The sequence below is a fragment of the Gallus gallus genome, chromosome 3 (genome assembly GCF_016699485.2).
Source record: "Gallus gallus isolate bGalGal1 chromosome 3, bGalGal1.mat.broiler.GRCg7b, whole genome shotgun sequence".
Classification (NCBI taxonomy): domain Eukaryota; kingdom Metazoa; phylum Chordata; class Aves; order Galliformes; family Phasianidae; genus Gallus; species Gallus gallus.
The window spans coordinates 30,009,677-30,028,692 of record NC_052534.1 but is presented as its reverse complement, the minus strand read 5'-3'; the positions used below and the strand labels follow the sequence as shown (position 1 = coordinate 30,028,692).

The 19,016-nt window shown below is 57.0% G+C and overlaps 2 protein-coding genes across 5 annotated transcripts in view; both read left to right on the top strand.

Moving 5' to 3' along the window:
• Positions 1-5,138, top strand: part of TMEM63B (transmembrane protein 63B) — a 38,629-nt gene extending 33,491 nt beyond the window's left edge. The window contains exons 18-24 of the mRNA NM_001379241.2: positions 993-1,058; positions 1,185-1,347; positions 1,496-1,601; positions 1,700-1,867; positions 1,984-2,099; positions 2,384-2,464; positions 2,989-5,138. Coding sequence (NP_001366170.1) covers positions 993-1,058; positions 1,185-1,347; positions 1,496-1,601; positions 1,700-1,867; positions 1,984-2,099; positions 2,384-2,464; positions 2,989-3,153 — 865 coding nt within the window. The 3' untranslated portion in view covers positions 3,154-5,138. The remainder of the gene's footprint in view (positions 1-992; positions 1,059-1,184; positions 1,348-1,495; positions 1,602-1,699; positions 1,868-1,983; positions 2,100-2,383; positions 2,465-2,988) is intronic.
• A 312-nt stretch (positions 5,139-5,450) lies between these two features.
• CAPN11 (calpain 11) lies at positions 5,451-18,330 on the top strand. Of its 4 annotated transcripts, none has more exons than XM_040696866.2 (22): positions 5,451-5,567; positions 7,963-8,245; positions 8,750-8,819; positions 10,003-10,121; positions 10,234-10,367; positions 10,475-10,643; positions 11,438-11,521; positions 11,608-11,693; positions 11,911-11,985; positions 12,995-13,155; positions 13,227-13,396; positions 13,597-13,608; positions 13,990-14,201; positions 14,364-14,403; positions 14,647-14,712; positions 14,982-15,039; positions 15,129-15,193; positions 15,927-15,995; positions 16,100-16,178; positions 16,621-16,737; positions 16,811-16,869; positions 17,079-18,330. In XM_040696866.2, the coding sequence occupies exons 2-22, from the start codon at positions 8,000-8,002 to the stop codon at positions 17,103-17,105; spliced, it is 2,118 nt and encodes a 705-aa protein (XP_040552800.1). In that variant the 5' UTR covers positions 5,451-5,567; positions 7,963-7,999; the 3' UTR covers positions 17,106-18,330.
• The last annotated feature ends 686 nt before the right edge of the window (positions 18,331-19,016 follow it).

The following is a 19,016-nucleotide window of genomic DNA, read 5'->3' as shown; positions in this document are numbered from 1 at the left end:
TGCTTGGCTGGGTGGTCTTCCTATTTGTAGGCTGCAGGAATGCTAATCCTGCTGGACGCGAGCCCCAGATCTTCCTGTAGAGGCTATAGAAATGCCCTGTGGGACATCAGCTGCCAGACATCAGCATAGGCTCAGCACTGAGCAAGGACAAAACAGAAACTGTGAGAGAGTGGAGAGGAAATCTGGGAGGTAGAAGCAGGGTGATGGGAGGGCCTACTGTGATAGTAGCTTCTTTATGTATTGTAGGATAGGCAATCTACACCCCATAAATTCGGGATACAGCTCCTCAATGGCTAAATCAGCCAGTTCCAATAGGGGATAGACAGGTCTTTTAACAGAGGCAGAATAATGGCCCACCATCCTAGTGGGTGACTACAGTAAGGTTTCCCAGCCAGATTTAAAATGTCTTGTTGCTTTTAACTTTGTGACTTAAGCAGGTGAATGCTCTCAGAAGGTTGCATTTCAGCTACATACCAACAAACATGTCACACTTCCTTCTGAGGACAGAATCCATCGCACTGCTGCATGTGGAGCTCTGTAGTCCACCAGAATCATGGCTCTGGAGGTGCCAGAGGACTGTACAATTTTATGTCAAAACAGTGTAGAACTGGAGAGAAACGAGGTTATTTTTTCCTCTCATCTCTCTTCTTGAGGTTATGGTGTACCTGAGTAGTTTCCCCTGTAGTCAATCACCCCTTCCTTGCACGATTGTTTCACTCAAGCAGAGAGGAAAATAGTGATAAGATCAGGGCAAAAAGAGAAGAATTGGAATAAGTGCATAAGAATGGGAAGCTTTAGATCCCTTTAAGGGTGCTGTACTGTTTTTCCCAGTGTCTGATTTACATAATTGCCAATGACATATCCCAAGAAGGAACAATGAGGTCTATGGTCAGAGCTTTGGGTCTTTTTAGAGCAGTTTCCATATATTTGCATGTCTATGTCTGCATAAGCTGCTTCTGACTGTTCTTTTCTTCTCACCCCCTTCCCCACAGCTTGGATGTGTTTTTCCGCTGGCTGTTTGACAAAAAATTCCTCGCTGAAGCTGCAGTGAGATTTGAGTAAGTGGAGCAGGGAAGAAAGCCCTTGTTAAAGGTGGGGGAGCATCCAAAGGCGGTACCCAGGTCTTGGTCCCTTCTATGCTGCGGGAGCATCTCCTGCAATCTGCTCTCGTTGCGCCTTCCCAGGTGCGTGTTCCTGCCAGACAATGGGGCCTTCTTTGTCAACTATGTCATCGCCTCTGCTTTCATTGGGAATGCCATGGACCTGCTGCGCATCCCTGGCTTGCTCATGTACATGATTCGCCTTTGCCTGGCCCGCTCAGCCGCTGAACGGAGAAACGTCAAGCGAGTAAGTGGTGGCGCTGGGGAGGATAATGGCCTGCACCCAGGGCTGAAGGCGCTGCAGTGGGAGCTGTGCGTTCTGGGGCTTGCCTAGTGCTGGGCATCTTATACCCTGCTCAGGGTAAAAACAGACAGGTCTCTGATCTCCCCTGCAGCACCAGGCCTACGAGTTCCAGTTTGGGGCTGCTTATGCGTGGATGATGTGTGTATTCACTGTGGTCATGACCTACAGCATCACCTGCCCCATCATTGTCCCCTTTGGTGAGTGACAACCCTTTGCCTCTGCACAGGGAGTATTTGCACTTGTCCAGAGGCACTGGGAAAGAGGTCAATGCCCTTTTCTGACACCTCTCCCTCAGGGCTCATGTATATGCTGCTCAAGCACCTGGTGGACCGGTACAATCTGTACTACGCATACCTGCCTGCCAAACTGGACAAGAAGATCCATTCAGGTGCTGTGAACCAAGTAGTGGCAGCCCCTATCCTATGCCTCTTCTGGCTTCTCTTCTTCTCTACCATGCGTACAGGTAAGTGCTGGGCTGGGAAGTGTCTAGCTGAGCGTTTCCCCTGGCTGCCTCCTCTTAGCAGCACCACACCAGCTGTTGGGCTTTGGCACCCTAACATTGATTTCTCTTCATCCCAGGGTTCTTGGCCCCAACTTCCATGTTCACTTTCGTGGTTCTTGTGATCACCATTGTGATCTGCCTATGTCACGTCTGCTTTGGGCACTTCAAATACCTCAGTGCTCACAACTACAAGGTGAGGTGGGATGCTGGGCAGGGCCTCAAGGGTATGGGAGCCCTTCTCTTGGGAGCACAGCTAAGCAGTGAAATAGGGAGATTTAGGGCAGAAGGAGGGATGTCTCTGCCTGTTCCTTGGCAGAGTGTCAGCTTCGTGGGGAAAGTTCCCAAGGCAGTCTGGAGCCGTATGCCATCATTGCCATGTGTATGCTGCTCCCATACCCACTGAGAATTTGGGGACAGCTTCACTGGAATGCAGCTGTGTCACCCCAGCATTCTCTGCACTTCTGCTTTCCTCTCCAGATCGAGCACACAGAGGTGGACACCACAGAAAGCAGGCAGAACGGGAGACCTGCCACCAACCTGCCAGCTCCCAAATCTGCTGTGAGTCCCCATCTCCATGTCCATGGCCTGGTATACTCCTTGCCTGGGTTTAAGAAAGAGGAGGTAGTGCCTGCGAGTGTTTCCTTCTTGCCCAAATATCTTGCTCCTTGCCTTTCTGAGGCAGTACCCAAAGCCTCTCAATGAGGGTAGGAAGCAAGTGTTGGGCTCTGTGCTCCTCACCTACGTTGGGTGATGAATTGCATTATATGTGAACTGTAACTCCCCCACATGCACTCATTTCCTTCTCCTTGAATGCTGTATGTGTGCTTTCTGCCTCTCTCTTGGCTAGGGCCACTGGGCCGCTCTCCCTTCTTACTCAGAATCTTTAGGCTCTGTGATGCTGCCCACCTTCTCCCCATGTAATGTGGGGTGAAACCCTTCCATGCCCTCCCAACATGTCCCACACCCAACCTTTTCCCTGAACAGTGCTTCACCCCTTGAGCTCTGCTTAATCCCGTGGGCTGCAGGAAGCTCTGCGGACTTATCAAGTGTTTCTTTTCCCCCCTCCACCCCTGCTCTTTCAGAAGTACATCGCCCAAGTGCTGCAGGACTCCTCCCCAGAGGGCGAAGCAACTGAGTCGGAGGAGCAGGGATCACAGGATGAGGAGCTCATCACTACTGATGGCATGAATGACACGGATTTCCAGTCGTGTGAGGACAGCCTGATAGAGAATGAGATCCGCCAGTAGGGACTGCAGAGGGAGGGCAGGAGGGAGGGAAGGGATGGAGTCCCAGGAGCGGGGCAGGCTGCGCCCACTGCGACCGGCAGAGAGAAAGCGAAGGGAGCGCAGAGCTGAGGGGGCCAACCGCTACCCTCGCCCACCCCCAGGGCCACTACCTTCAGTGAGGGCAGGGGCCCTGCTGCCTGCTCTCCATTTCCCTGCCTCCACTGCTGCGCTGCCTGGCCCCTCTGTGGGCTTGCTCCTCACTCGCTACCTTCGTTAATGCGTACCCAGACTGTAAACCCCTAGGGGCTGAGGAGGAAGGAGACCGTGACCCTCCCAGCACCTCAGGAGCGGAGGGAGGCTGGGTGCTTTATGGAGGGGAGGGGTCTCACGCCAAGGGGCACCTCTAGTGTTTCCTCAGCTGCTCCCTCTGTCCTCCTGGCAAGGAACGCAAACACTAATTTATTAGATTTACAGGAAGATGATGAACAAAAAGCTTTAATCAGTGTATTGGAAGATGGGGTGGCTTTGTGCCACGTGCCCACGTAGTGCTGCCTTCCCTTCTCCCATGTCCTCGCTCAGCCTCTTGTGGCATCCCCTGGATGTGACATCTTAGGCGCTAGGGGGTGAGGGTGGTGTCCCTCCCTTCTCCCCCCATGCGTGTGCTGAGGCGGGGGGACAGGTTGAACCCAGGAGAGCAGCACAGGGCGGCCCCTCGCTGGGTGGGGGTGCTGAGGGTGTTCTCACAGGCAGGAGGCGCGGGCAGCCTCTCCCCACAGGTGCATCCCTCTCCTTCCCCAGGTGCGCAGGTGGGGGGTTGCAGCATCATTTTAAGTGGCATTTTTTGCACATTTTCCTTCTCTTTCAAACACAAATCAACCTGACCTCTGTGTGGTACTGCAGTCCTCTCTGCTGCCCTGTGTCTGCGGAGCAAGGCTAGGCACAGGGGAACTGTACTGGGGAGCTGCTGCGTGCTATGGAAAGAGGAGAAAGGGGTCTGGACCATAGCGTCCTCAGCACCATGCGGCGTTGGGCTGCTTCACCTGTCCAGAGCTCTTCCTTCCTTGCCTCTGCTTTCGTCCCCTCTCCTAGTGATAGCCGTGTCCTGGGCAGGGAGGGGCAGGAAGGATTGGGGAGAGGGGCCTGGACTGTCTGAAATGGAGTTTAGGCAGGAGAGGCAGACTGGAGCCCCTGGTACTCCCCTACTTGGAGGTTCTTGTGAGGAGGTTTCTGGTTAGCATCAGTGGCCCTTAATTGCTCCCCCCCCCCCCCCCCCCCTTGTGTAAAATGTAAAGGAAAAATAATAAGTCTCCCTGCTACTGAGCTATATTTATTTCCCTCAACCCCCTGCCACCATCCTCTTTGGTGCTCATTGCTGATATGCTGCTCCCTTCCCTCTGCCCGTTGTGGGCGTGCTCTGGTTTCTGGAGCTGGACCCAGCCACGCTCTGGGCACCCTCAGACCAGGAGGAAGGGACAGTCGTTTACCTTCCCAATCACCAACACAGGCCCTGGAGCTCAAAGCACTTTATGGACCTGAACAACTGAAGCATTCTGCTGTGGAGAAAGGTGATCACTGGCGCTGGCTTTTCTCCCTCTTGCTCTCCTTTAGAGGAGTGGATCCCGCTCTTCAGGGCTGCTGTGTGAAGGATGGAGCTGCCTCTCTACACCTCTCTATAGGACCCCAAGCCCAGACGAAGGGGAGGCAGAGGTGAAGGATTGTGAGTCCTGGAGGGGTGGAGACGGAGCACACACAAGTGGGGAGAGGCACAATACTTGTAACCAGCCTCCTGCAGGAACAGGCTCTACGAGATGGGTTGGTGGTCTGTGTCCATGTCCCTACCCCAGGACGCAGGCTGGAGGCTGGCTGGGCGCTCCGGCCCTGCTGGTGGGATGCTGCTCGCAGAGGGCTGGGTTGGGTTTGGCACTGTCTGTGTAGAGATGTGTATAAATATCCTGTATATATTTGTGTACAAAAGGAGGAAAAGGAAAAAAAAAAAAGTTCTTGCAGTCTGTCTTTGTGTGGTGGGGGGGGGGGGGGTGGGAGGCTGCATGCCCCCCCGTGTATCCTGCTCTGTCTGTCCTGCTGCCAACAGCGCAGGGGTGGGGAGCAGGCCTCATACTCTGAGCTGCCTCCCGTAAAACAGGGGAAGGACGGTTTGGGAACAGAGCAGGAGGGGAACAAGGGGGTCCCATCTTAGAGCTCTGAGCAGCTGCCCTCGGCGGCTTTGCTGCTTGCAGCTCGGCCGTCTGCAAAGTGTGCAGCAGCAGCAGGGCTGTTCCCAGGCAGCCAGGGCCCTGGCCTGGCCTTTGGCCAAACGCACTGGTTGAGTTGTGTAAGCGGCTGCTGCCTGTCCCAGCAAGGTGCGGGCTAGCCCAGCTCTGACCTCAGCGCCCCACTCCCTTTCACCCGGGCACTGACAGCCCTCATTCCTGCGGGTAGGAATTGCGGGGCAGCTCGCAGCCAGTAGCCGGGGAAGGGGCAGCACGGGAACACACAGAGGGGTACTGGAGACTGCCACGTTCCTGAGGGCATGGCGACGAGGGAAAGCTCGGGGAAGGCTGGCGGGGACTCAGAAGGAAACCGCTCCCAGGCACGGGGTGCGACACGGGGCGGCCTCCGCGGAAGGCTTACACCGGAGCTTCGAAAGCAGCTTAAAAGGCCACGGAGAGCCAATGAAACGGGGTCAGGATGAGAAAGGGGGCACGGCCGGAGCTGAGAGGGCCGGGACAAAAGCTAGCTCAGCGATCCGGGCACGGACAGAAGCCGGGACGAGGCCTCGGGGCACAAATCCGCCGGTCGGAGCGCAGCCCGCCGCCCCGCTCGGGGGGTGGGCCGGGCAGCAGGTAGCAGCCGAGCCCGGCGCTGCGGTCGGCACCGCCCCGCATAGCGGCACGCTGAGTCACGGCGGGGCGGCTCCGCGCTGCGGGGCGAGCGGGGAGCAGCGGGCTGAGCGGCCGCTGCGCCTTTAACTGCCCGGAGCTCCCCCTGCCCGCGGGCCGCCCGCACATCCTGCCCGCGCTAACCCCTCCTCCGCTGCGCTGCGCCGAGCCGGGCAGGGCGGCGACGGCTTCCGCGGCTGGCGAACGGTGAGTGCCCAGCCCTCCCCTCTCTCCTCTGCGCGGTGGGCCCGCAGCGGGAGGCCCTGGGGGCACCCGTCCCGTCCCGTTTCGCTGCGGGGCTTCGGGACGCGGCGCCCCGTCCGGCCGCGTGGGAGCCGCCCTGCCCTCGGGCGCGGAGCTGAGGCCTGCGGGCCGGGCCTGCCTGCGGCCCCATCCCCTCGGGCTGCGGGGTCCGGGCTTCGGGGCGCGGGCACTGCTGCGGTGCGGGCCGCGCTGAGGCGGGGCCGACCCGTTCCCTCAGAGAGCGGGTGGAGGCCCGCAGAGATTGCGGGCGCTGCTGGCCGAGGCTCTGCATGGACCGGCGTGTCGCAGTGCTCCCAGCTGGGGGGACCAGGGTGTCTCCGGCGCTGCATCCTGTTGCGGTTGGAGGTAGCGCCGCACGGAAAGCCGTCCTGCAGCTTGGCTCTCCCCTGCTTGGCTGTACGCCTCCTCCTGCCTGCTGTGTGCCCTCTTCATCCGTCAGCATCTCTATGGTGAAACCCCCTCCCATCACACGATGACCCACTGTCCCACCCTGCGGTCTGCAACGCTTCCCCGTGCCCTGCGCTTGTGTGACCTCCTCCCGCCACCCAGCACAGCCTGCCCAAGCGCTCTGAGTAACAGAGCTAAGAATAACCGGCCTGGCGACACGGCCCGGCTGTGCGTGGCTCTGTGCTGCGGCCCTGCCTGGGGCCGGACCGTGAGGGAAGGTTGCAGGGAGCGGGATTCCCCTCACTGCCAGGCAGGAGATGGGTGCCGTGCTTGGGTTCCTCGTTCTGCGGCCCCGCTGGGCTGCAGTCAGGAGGAGTCACCCCACCGGTCTTGAGGAAACGCGTACCTCACTGGCAGCGTCCTGGTTGCCAAGCAGGAGTCAGAGCAGAGCTGCACCGCTCTGGGACAGGCAGAGGCCTCTCCAGAGCCAGGCTGCTGGGCAGGCAGGCAGGCAGCAGGCCAGCAGTGCCATCCCCACCACTGCTCTTGGGTGTTGCTGGCTCTTGGCAGGGTGAGAGCAGATGGTTTATTCACCCAAGGGTTGCTCTGCCGCCTTGTGCCGCCAAACCTCTGGGGCGTTTGGCTTTACGAGCAGGAGCTGGGACAGGCAGCCTGCACAGTCCTGCTCCTGGGCCTGACTCAAGTCACCCTGTCCTCTGGGGAAAGGCTGTCACGCCTCTTCCTTCCCAGAACCCCGCAGATAGAGCTGCCTCTGCTCCCCGGAGGGCTCCTCCCTTCCCGTCTCGTTGACTCAGTGCTTGGGCAGCCGTGGGCGGCTGTCTAGGAGAGAAGCAGCCCCGCAGCTGCTAACGCTCATCAGGCAAGTAGGATAGGGAAGGTCCCGGTGACCAGAAAGCTGTCCTTGTGAAGAGGCGGCAATGCACACAGCTGGAAGAAGTGATTTTTGGAGACAGAAAGTGCTTGGAATTCCTCTGCACTCAGCTCTCATTGTGCAGAGGGGACGGGGAGGCTCCGCACAGTGGCTGGCGCGCTATTTCTTTCCAGCACGCCGTCAGAGCGGCTCCGCTCATTCAGCCCCCTGAAGGCACTGGGAGTGTGATGGCTGGGCTGGAGGCCATGGCCCTCTTCTGATCAGAAAGGCACCACTGTCTGCACCGGGCATGGGGCCTGGGGAGGCTTTCCCAGCCCCAGATCCTCACAGTGCGTCTTCCCATCCCAGGGATGCTTTTAAGGGCAGGCCATGCACAGCCCCAGCCTCACGGTGCCCATTTCACTGCAGGACACAGAGGTGGAGGTAGCGGTGCCAGTACGCAGCTATGATGCCCTTTGGGGGGATCGCTGCCCGGCTGCAGAGGGACCGCCTGAGAGCCGAGGGGGTCGGCGAGCACAACAACGCTGTCAAGTACCTCAACCAGGACTATGAAGCCCTCAAGCAAGAGTGCATCGAGAGTGGCACCCTCTTCAGGGACCCCCAGTTCCCAGCTGGCCCCACTGCCCTCGGCTTCAAGGAGCTGGGGCCATACTCCAGCAAGACACGGGGCGTGGAGTGGAAGCGTCCATCGGTAAGTGCGTCCTTCGCCTGCAGTTTCTGCATTAATGTGGTGTGCCAAGCTGCAGCCTGGCTTCAATTTGCTTCTTACTGTGCTTAAAGTTCCTCACGTGCTTCATTGCCCATTCCCCAGAGGAATACTGCTCGCTGAGTACTCAAAGAGCATTGTGTCTAGCACACCCTTCATCCTCTAGGCAGTATACATTGGCCTTTACAATGGGAGAGTTGTGCCATTGCTTCTGGATGTCCCAGCATAGGTGTGACACCCTCGGTGACTCTTGGGGTTGTGTATCCACTGGTGCCACGAGTTCAGGGGCAATGCCCATCTAGCCATTTCCTGCTGAAGAAGATCTTGCCTTGCCTTCCTATGATGGCCTTAATGTTGCACTCAAGCAGTTTTCCCAGGCAGAGGGCAGGTGGGGTGCATCTCGGAGATGATAATCCCATTCTCCCGAGTCAGTGCTACAAAGGGCACAGGTCCTGCTGAGATCCAATGCTTGATCCTCTCCTTATGCAGGAATTAGTGGATGACCCTCAGTTCATCGTTGGTGGTGCAACCCGGACAGATATCTGCCAAGGAGCTCTGGGTGAGTGCTGGAGTTCTGTCCCCAAACTTCAATCTAGAGAGCAGCAGCAGCTGGGGAGGGTCGGTGTGCTTGGAGAAGAGACATTTGTGTAGGGAAGGTGCTGAGTGGGCAGGTTTCACAGCATGTTTCTGCAGACCCTCGCAGCGTGTTTTCTTGCCAGCCTATGCACACCCATCCCTGCACTCAAAGCTCCCTCCCCATGTAGTGTGGTGGAAGCTGTAAGGCAGCAGGGGGTGCTTTGATTCCTGGTGGCTCTTAGCTAAGGGCCTCACAAAAATGGATTAGCATGGGTACTGAGACAAGGAGAGCAGTGTTAGTGGGTGGGGTAGGCTGGCAAGGCTGGGAACTGCGAGTCAGTGATCACCAAAACCAGATCTAGCTGCCATCAGCAGTGTCTCCTGACCTGGATCAAGGTGAGAATGTTGTGCACCTTAGCAGAGCAGACTGGTTTCAGGACTGTGGAGGTAACTGGAGCATGTTAACAGCCCAGGGCACTGTGGTGTTTCTCAATTGGTCATTAGGAGGGCAAGGTTTGAAATGCCATTTTGCCAACCACAGCCCAGCACAGGTTATCCAAGCTCGAGGCTAATGTATGACAGGATTTAAAGGAGGAAGGAGAATCAAGGCAAAGAATGGAAAAAGCAGTGCTGGCGTAGAGCAGCACTTGTGGTTAATAGCACTTGGAAGGAGAACTGCAGTGTTATTTCTTGGAACTTGAAGCCAGGGCACCAGCATTAAGCCTCTTGCTTGGTGACTGAAAACAAGGGGAAACTTATTAAAAGGCAAAGTGTAATTGCATTACAGAAGTCACTGTCTTGAGATACGGGGAGCGCTCAGGAGGCTCTGGGTAAATGACTGCAGGAGGGGCTGTTGATGCTGTCATGGTGGCCTGGACACAGACAGCAGGTCATGGAGGGTTGTTCCTTCTCTGCCCTGAGCTAATGCTTCTGTCCAGGCACCTGCCATTATACTATGTGGTCTAGGAGCAAGGGGCATTGGCCCCTCCCTGGGTTTTCCGCTTGCTTTTTGAGCTCAGAGCAGAGCACCACGCAGAGGAGAACACCACCTCCCTGCTGGTTGCCCTTGTGATGCAGCACCTCATTCACAGGGAGGGCACTCCAGGGGCTTCTGCACAGCCCGGCACCCAGAACCACCACTAGCTAAGCTGCTTCTCCTTCCCCAGGTGACTGCTGGCTGCTGGCTGCCATCGGCTCCCTCACTCTCAACGAGGAACTCCTGCACCGTGTGGTGCCCCACGGGCAGAGCTTCCAGGAGGACTACGCTGGCATCTTCCACTTCCAGGTTGGCTGGGAGCTCCTGGCTCTGCACAGCTGGTGGGCTGGGGGCAGGATGGGCCGTCTGGGGGCATCCTTCAGGGGGATGCCCTGTTCTGCTCACCCCTTCTTCCCCCCAGATCTGGCAGTTTGGTGAGTGGGTGGACGTGGTGGTGGACGACCTGCTGCCCACCAAGGACGGGGAGCTCCTGTTTGTGCATTCAGCAGAGTGCACAGAGTTCTGGAGTGCTCTGCTGGAGAAGGCTTACGCCAAGTGAGTCCGACCACTGCGGGCACAAAGTTGCAGGGGGGGGTGGGGCGGAGCAGCAGCACAGTGTGCCCTCATCACCTCACGTGCCTCTCTCACTGCCCGGTGCTCAGGCTGAACGGCTGCTACGAGTCGCTCTCAGGGGGCAGCACCACTGAGGGCTTTGAGGATTTCACCGGCGGCGTAGCGGAGATGTATGACCTCAAGCGGGCACCGCGCAACATGGGCCACATCATCCGCAAGGCACTGGAGAGGGGGTCCCTGCTGGGCTGCTCCATCGACGTAAGTGTTCCGCTGCTCTTCACAGAGAACTATGGATGTCTTCTCCTCCAATGATGGGCGAAGTGAGGCCTCACAGCCCTCCTCCAAACCCAAGGTGGTCATTTTACTGGGACACTGGATGGGAGGGGACTCCTTTCACCTCTTGGCAGAGCACCTTTCCCAGAACCAGTGTGACAGCTGAAGGGCATGGGGCTGTGGTTTAGTGGCTTGGAATGGTCTTGTTTTGATGGAATGGGAAACATCCATCTGAAGCCAGGCTGCTCAACAAGGCTCTGCGTAGAGCTCTGGTTGCTTCCTGCGTCAGCATCTGCATGTTAGCTGGGCTGGGCACTTCTGTCCTCTCCCTCTTGGCCACAAACAACAGAATGCACTTTCTCTGTCACCACTGACAGCAGTACCTGTTGGATTGGCAAATTGGAGTAGTAATAAGCACAACAGGGTTAGCTGCTGCCTGCACTGAATGTGTGGCTGGGTTGTACTTCTGCTAAAGAGACTGGCACTCCCAACAGTGTCTGTGTATCACCATCATTAGTGTGTAAGTCGTTTTTTGTAGCTAATGAGGACACTATCTCTGTGCTCCTAATGACAATACTGTGCCTTAGGAAGCACAAAACAATGTTTTCTTATGCTTTCTGAAGTTTGAGTGGTTTCATGGTGAGTCTTCAGTGCTCCTGACTGGAGCATTGTGAAAGAAAGGGTCATTGTCCTTGCAATGTCTCAGCTTCCTCTAAAAAGGGGTAGGGTAATAGAACTACACGAATCATATTCACCTGAGGTTTGCATGTTCTTTTCAGATCACAAGTGCCTTTGATATGGAAGCAGTGACCTTCAAGAAGCTGGTGAAGGGCCATGCCTATTCTGTCACCGCCTTCAAAGATGTGAGTTGGGTACATAAGACTGTAATAGAGCTAAAATGCCGTGGCCTGTGGTGTGGGTTTGACTTCCTGCATTTGATGGCTGGCAGGTGAACTACCGGGGTCAGCAGGAACAGCTCATCCGTATCAGAAACCCCTGGGGTCAGGTGGAGTGGACTGGAGCCTGGAGTGATGGGTGAGTTCAGGTGGGACTTCAGTAAGCCACTGGCACTGCCAGTGAAACAGCAGAAGAGATCTTGCACAGCGCTGCTGAGTAGAAGTTCACAGCATGCTGTTCCCTTCACAATGGGGAATGGGTCTTTTGAGGGCCAACTCCAAACTGCACAGCACTGGAAATGTCTCAGCTCACCTTGAGTACTTCTCATCTAATTGTTTCCCTCCGGCTATTCCAGTTCTTCCGAGTGGGACAACATTGACCCCAGCGACAGAGAAGAGCTGCAACTGAAGATGGAGGATGGAGAGTTTTGGTGAGTGCCAGAGCAAAGTGCCGCCCTTCTTCAGCACCCAGTTGGGGAATGAGCATGGGAACCTGAAAGAGAACCTGCAGTTATCCCAGAACACATAACCTGCTTTTATTAGCTGTTCTATTGCTAGAAAGCCTGGTAACATTTTCTTATCTGACCCAGTTAATAGGTTGAATATTAGGAAAAGGCTCTTCACCAGAGGGTGGTTGGGCCCTGGCTGTGTGTGGTTGTCAGGTAGTTGAAAGGGGAACCTGAGTACTCGAGAAGGAACTGGAAATGCAGAGTGAGCAGGAGGAAGCTGCTGCTTTTCTTCTGAAACCACCAGAACGAAGTGGTCACCAGCGAGCAGCAGCTTAGGCAGATGTTGGTAGCCTGATGTGGGACTCTGCACTGCAGGGGTGTTTTGTGAGTTCAAAGTGTGATTGTTCAGATGAGTCTCCAGATCCTGGGTGGCTGTTAAAACTGATGGTCTGAGTGAGCCTCAAGTGCAGGTCTTGTGTTGCTGGATGTTGGGGTGATGCTGGGTCTGATCTACTTCTTCTGCCACCATTGCTGGCAGAGGAACCACTGGAGATGGGAGATTGAACAGAAGGAGCCCTTTGCTCTGATCCCTGTCACCCATCATGGTAGGCAGGCTGAAGCTGTTGAGCATATGTCACCTAGACAGGCTGCTTGCCAGTAGTCCTGGCTTTTGTGCTCCCCGGTACCCCCACCCGAGACCACCTATAACTGTGATGATGCCTTTGTGCTTTTCCTCCACCTGGATGTCATTGCTTTGGTTTCTCAAGACTTAGGGTGAAAGAGTTGGTGGGTGCCAACTGCACCAGAGACAGCCTGGCTCATACGTCCTGTTTCACAACAGGGCATCTAGTATTCAGCTCACTGCCATGAGAAGGGGCTCTGGGATGATTTCCATCTCTCTCCACCTAGAAAAGACAGCTTGGGCTGAGTCCAGAGCTGCTTGCACTCCTCAGCCATGTCTTGGCCTTAGCCTCTGCCTGCTTCCCCACAGGATGTCTTTCCGGGACTTCATGAGGGAGTTCTCCAGGCTGGAGATCTGCAACCTAACCCCCGATGCCCTCACCAAAGATGAGCTCAGCAGGTGGCACACACAGGTGTTCGAGGGCACATGGCGCCGAGGGAGCACTGCTGGGGGCTGCAGGAACAACCCAGGTACCTCCCGCATCTCCGCTCTTGGAGATGTGATGCAGCCAGGTGTATCATCCGTGTCTTCTTCCTCCCAGCCACATTCTGGATCAATCCCCAGTTTAAGATCAAGCTGCTGGAAGAGGATGATGACCCTGGGGATGACGAGGTGGCTTGCAGCTTCTTGGTGGCCCTGATGCAGAAGCACCGTAGGAGGGAGCGGCGAGTAGGGGGCGACATGCATACCATCGGCTTCGCTGTCTACGAGGTAACCCCAACCCCAATGCTACTTCCTTGAGACTGGCTCAACCATGACAATCCCACGTGGACCTGGCACCCTAGTCCTCGGGGAATCCTTTCCCACCTGATTTGGCCAATCTGTGGGTCAGCGTCACCCCCTCCACCTGCCATAGGAGATAGAACCCCAGCATAGGCACTCTGATTTTCCTTCTTCTCTCCTCCCTGCAGGTTCCTGAGGAGGTACGTCCTGAGCCACCAGACCCATCTGCCTCTTGGAGGGGAGCACAGGAGTGGGCAGGAATGGGTTGATGCAGACCCACAGGCATGTGTGCATGCATGTGCCCCGTGGCGTTGGATTTCCACCAGACTGGCAACAGTTGGAGTGCTAAAGGGTGCTGAGTACCTCTTTGTGGGAGGGATGGTTTGTGCTAGGCAGGACAACCACGGCTCTTCCACAGGCAGCCACTGGCAGGGGTGCAGCGGGACCATGCACTTGTTCCAGCAGAGATGCTCGAGCCATGGGCTGAAGATCTCCTGCCCCATTGCACTTGCTTGGTCCCGCTGCTCCTTGTGGGTTCCCTTCTTGCTGGGCTGTTCCCCACAACAGTGTGTGTTTCCCAGGCCCAGGGAAGCCAGAATGTGCACTTGAAGAAGGACTTCTTCCTGCGAAACCAGTCGCGGGCACGCTCTGAGACCTTCATCAACTTGAGGGAAGTGAGCAACCAGATCCGGCTGCCCCCTGGCGAGTACATCGTTGTGCCCTCCACCTTTGAGCCACACAAGGAGGCCGACTTCATACTGCGGGTCTTCACCGAGAAGCAGTCAGACACAGCGTGAGTCTTCACCACAAAGCCTTCTGCCACGTCCCAGCCCCTTGCCTTGTTAGGGAATGTGTTGGCCCAGGTCATCACATGTGTTGGTGAGTGCTGCAGCAGATTCCACTGACCTCCCGTCACTGTGTGCACCCCCCCCCCCCCTCCTCTTTCTGCCCCCAGGGAGCTGGATGAGGAGATCTCGGCAGACCTGGCAGATGAGGTAGGAGCCACCAGTCTCCTTTAGCTGAGGCTGGGGCTGAGGAGTGGGAGCTGTGGGCGGGAGGTGGCTGTGTGGGCTTGGGATGTCACTGTGGCAGAGACTGGCTGCAAGGATCACAGTGGTGGGGACGTGAGAAGGAGTAAAGGTGAGAGGGACTTCTCACCCAGAGGCTCAAATATTTGTTGAGCCTCTGAGGCAGGGCAGCGCCTGGCTTTGATTACTAACCTCTCTTTCTGGCCTCAGGAAGAAATAACCGAGGACGACATTGAGGATGGTTTCAAGAACATGTTCCAGCAGCTGGCAGGGGAGGTGGGTACCGTTGTGCCAAGTCCTGGGAAGCCCATGGCAAGTCTGGAGCGTAGGAAAGGGATCAGGCCACTGGCCATCAGAGCTGCACAGAGCAGGGGCTCTGTGGGAGCTCTCACAGTTTCCCAGGGGCCTGTCTCTCCCATGAGCAAGCTCCAGCCCGTAGCGTGCCTCGTCCCAGCCCTGCACACCAGTAAATGCTGAAATTCAGCTCAGCTATCCCCAGGGGTGGGGGGAGGTGAGGGGTTCTACTAACTTTGCTCCTACTGCAGGACATGGAAATCAGCGTCTTCGAGCTCAAGACGATTCTGAACAGAGTGATCGCCAGACGTGAGTGCTGCCCTTTTCCCCTGTAGCCCAGGCCGGTTCAGCAGGTTGTGCTTTGATGCACACGATTCCCCCTCCTCCTTCCTCCTCAGACAAAGATCTGAAGACGGATGGCTTCAGTCTGGACTCCTGCCGCAACATGGTCAACCTGATGGATGTATCCTCTTGGCATTGTGGGCAGGGGCTGGCGTTCCTGGCGCTCAGCCTGGCAGCCAGCACACTTCTCCGTGGGAACTAGGGCTCGGCTCTCTAGTTGTGCCAAGGCTGAGCAACTGGGAAAAGGGCAGAAAGGGACCTTGTGGCTGCACTGAGGGTGCTTTGGGATGGCAGCTGGCAGCCCAGTGTTTCGCTTCCCTGTGGGTTCACACGCAGCAGCCACCACCCACACTTCACCCTAGTGTGGCATGCTGTGAGACCATGCAAGCTTAAAGCGTTATTGGTGGGGAAAGAAGGGTGCTGGGGTTCTTTCCCCCAGGGCCATCCTGTGGTTGAGGATGAGAGGTGTAAAGTAACAAGAGCCCTGGGCTGTGCTCCTGCTTGCACAAGGACGTGCAGTTGGAGGGGTCAGGCAAGTGTAGAGAAGTTGCTCTGAGCTCTTTTCCAGATATGCCCTAGCATCCCATTTGCTGCATGGCAGCACTGTGCCAAAGTTCGGTGTTCCTGGGGTGCTGCACAGCAGCTGCTTTAAGCATTGAACTTTCCCTTTTGGCCTGCAGGCTCTGATCTTGCCTATGCTGCAGAATGGGGAGGGAACTTGAAAGAGAGCTGGCCTGGCCGAAATGCCTCTTCTCACTCAAGGTACCCAGGGTCTGATTGCTTTGCCACTCTCTGCCTGCTCAGCTACTCCACCCTTTTACTGGCTGCTTTCTCCTTAACCCTCTGCTGTCCAGAAAGATGGCAGTGCCCGCCTGGGGCTGGTGGAGTTCCAGATCCTATGGAACAAGATCCGCAGCTGGCTGGTGAGGAGGAGAGGGATGCAAGGGGTAGCACCCTGCTGGGGCAGGGGGATGACCAAGCCGCAGGGAGGGCCTGCCATTCACGTCCTCTGTGATGGCTTTTGCAGACAATCTTCCGCCAGTATGACCTGGATAAATCAGGCACCATGAGCTCATACGAGATGCGCATGGCTCTAGAGTCAGCTGGTAAGTCTGGAGAGGATGGGGCTGGGCTGAGGGTGGAGGAACACTGTAGGAGCTCTGTCTCAAGTAGCTGGAGAACCGTGGAACCAGCCTACATTGTGAGCTTTGAGCCAATCTGTCATGAGATGAGGCCTATATGTAAGCTGGATTCTCTCCCACCAATCCTCGCTTGTTGCTGGCATCCTCAGAGCCGGGATACACACAAGGTTGTCCCAGCCATCCTCATCTGACCTGTGAGGTCCCATCCTGGCAAAGTCGGGTCAGTGAGCTAGCATTCATTTGGCAATGGGCTGTAGCTCCAGGAAGAGCATCCCTTACTCCTACCAAAGCTAGGTTCAATGGCCTTCCTTGGGTGGGGTGTTGGCCCCTTCTGGTGAGAACATGAACTTTGATAGTTGCATTTTCTCCCACCTCTTGTGGGTGCTGAGTACTCCCTGCCTTTCAGGTTTCAAGCTGAATAACAAGCTGCATCAGGTGGTGGTTGCCCGTTACGCAGATGCTGAGACGGGCGTGGACTTCGACAACTTTGTCTGCTGCCTGGTGAAGCTGGAGACAATGTTCAGTGAGTGCTGGACCAGGCTGGGGAGGGCAGGGACAGAGGGCCGTGTTGCTCACATTGCCATTGTGCCCTCCAGGGTTCTTCCACAGCATGGATCGTGATGGCACTGGCACCGCTGTCATGAATCTCGCTGAGGTGAGAGCTCGGTGTAATGAGGTGGGGTGGAGACAAGGGAGAAGACGCTAAAGTGGATGGGACACCTGGGGTGGGTTGTAGAGTGCCCTCCAGCCCTGTGGGTGTTAAAGATTGAGAGATGGGAAAGGGAACTTTGTCAGGTCTTGTTCTCAGAGGGCCTTTGGGTTTGTGTGCACCAGCCCCTGCTCATCCTCTCTCCTTCTCCTCAGTGGCTGCTGCTGACAATGTGCGGCTAGGAGCCAGGACAGATGCGCTGTGACTAGGACGCTCCAGCAGGCCAGGCCACCTCCAAGTGCCTCGCTTCAGGTCCATGGACACAGGATAATCTCCCTCCTCTTGCTCCATCCTATGCTGAGCCACCAGCCCTGCCTGTCAGCACGCCTCGCTCCACCCTCACCCATGGAGCATTTTGCAGGGGGCAAGGCAGGCAGGGGCTGCCCTTCTCCTTTTCTGGGCTGGGCTTGCTTTCCACCCTTCTCCTCCTCTTGTCCCACCCCAGAAGAGAAGGAGGGCAAGCAGCACGGGGAGTCTGTAGTTCACTGCACCTAGCTTTGGGGCAGCTGCTTAGAGGCCAGTGCAGGAGCAGACTGGGGGCTATCCACCCGGCAGGGAGAGGTGGGAGCTGTGGGGGGGAAGAGGAGGAGGACTTGTTTTGCTTGCTCCAGTGCTGTCTCATCCCCTGTGGCATGTGCTACCTGTCCCAGGGAGCATCAGCAGATGCTGCCTCGCTTAGGCAGGGCAGTTGGTTCATGGGGAACCAGGGTGAGAAGTTACACGCTCTTAATGCCATTGCCTTGCACTCATCAGCACTAAACATGACCAAAGCACGGAGCTGCAGCTGGTCAGGACACTGGTGTTCAATACCTCCTGCCGCAACCTCTTTCTGCGTGGCCTTCAAGCTCTCCCTCACACCCCTTACTCTCTGCCCCCCTCTGTCCCACCATAGGGCCAAAGCCTATCATTTAAGCACTCCCCTGCCACGTGCCACTATAACACAGCCCATCGTGCTCCTCTCATCCTATGCACGCACAGCAGTACCACTACACCCTTTCCCCAGGGCTGTCCTGGCCTCCCCTCCTGCTGCCACGGTGGAGTTGGGCCAAGGAGGACTGGTGATGGCTGGGAGGCATTTCTCCAGTACACAGTTGTCTGTTTTCCTCTTTCCCCCCTCCTTTCACCCTGTTATGATCCCTACAGCCCTCGGGCTCCTTCACTCAGCACAGATATGCTCCTGTGCCAATGTATTTGCACTTCTCCACACTCCTCACCCCCCTCTGTTCCTGTGGATGATGGGGTGGCTCCAGCATGGCAGTGGGCAAAGGCCCAGCCAAGGCAGGCAGGCCCTTAGCCGCTCCCAGGCCTACGGCTCCGGAGGCCGTGCTTGCAGCAATAACCACTCCTGCCCACCTGGCAGGCCCGCTTCCTCTTTGTGCTCGGGGCAATAAACCTAGCTCTGTTGGACAGGGGCTCAGATGGTAATGATTTATACAACAGGGGGGTCCCAGTCTTAGCTGGTGGAAGTCCCCAGCATGGGGTGGAGGGTGGCTGGGGCCCGGCACAGCCAGTGTATGGGGACAGAAGGCACTGTGCAGGGTAAGGGCTGCTTTGGAGGTCCCTTGGTGTGTGGGGCATCGGTGCCCATGGAATCCGGGTTTATGCCCCACTAGCACGGCTCAGCCCAGCCTGAGTGTGGCTGGGCCCAGCCTTCCTTCTGGGTAGAGTGGGAGCTGTCAGCACTGTCCCAGCTGCAAGCCCCATGGTGCACACAGGCCCCATTGTAGGGCACACTCCCACCTGGCTCTGGGGTGACAGGTGCCCCCTCCAAGCAGCAGCTGGTGGGTCCTCTCCCTGCTGGCCCCAGCAGCTGGCAGCCCAGCATTTGCAGGGGGTCAGCAGGTGGGGGTTCCCAGCTGCCAGCGAATGCCACAGGGAGTGGCCTGGCTTGTCCCCCTCCTGCTGCCATGGCATCCCATCCCCTGCCTTCTTGGAGCGTCTGCCTGCCTGAGGGTCTCCTGTGTCTCTCCAGCTGCTAGTGTCTGTCCTCCCCAGCCTGGCTGTGTGCGGGCTGTGGCTGTCCTCAGCAGCTGCCCCAGCAGCTGTGCTCAGACTCCGTCTCCCCCTTGGATGCCCCGTCCCTCAGCAGCAGG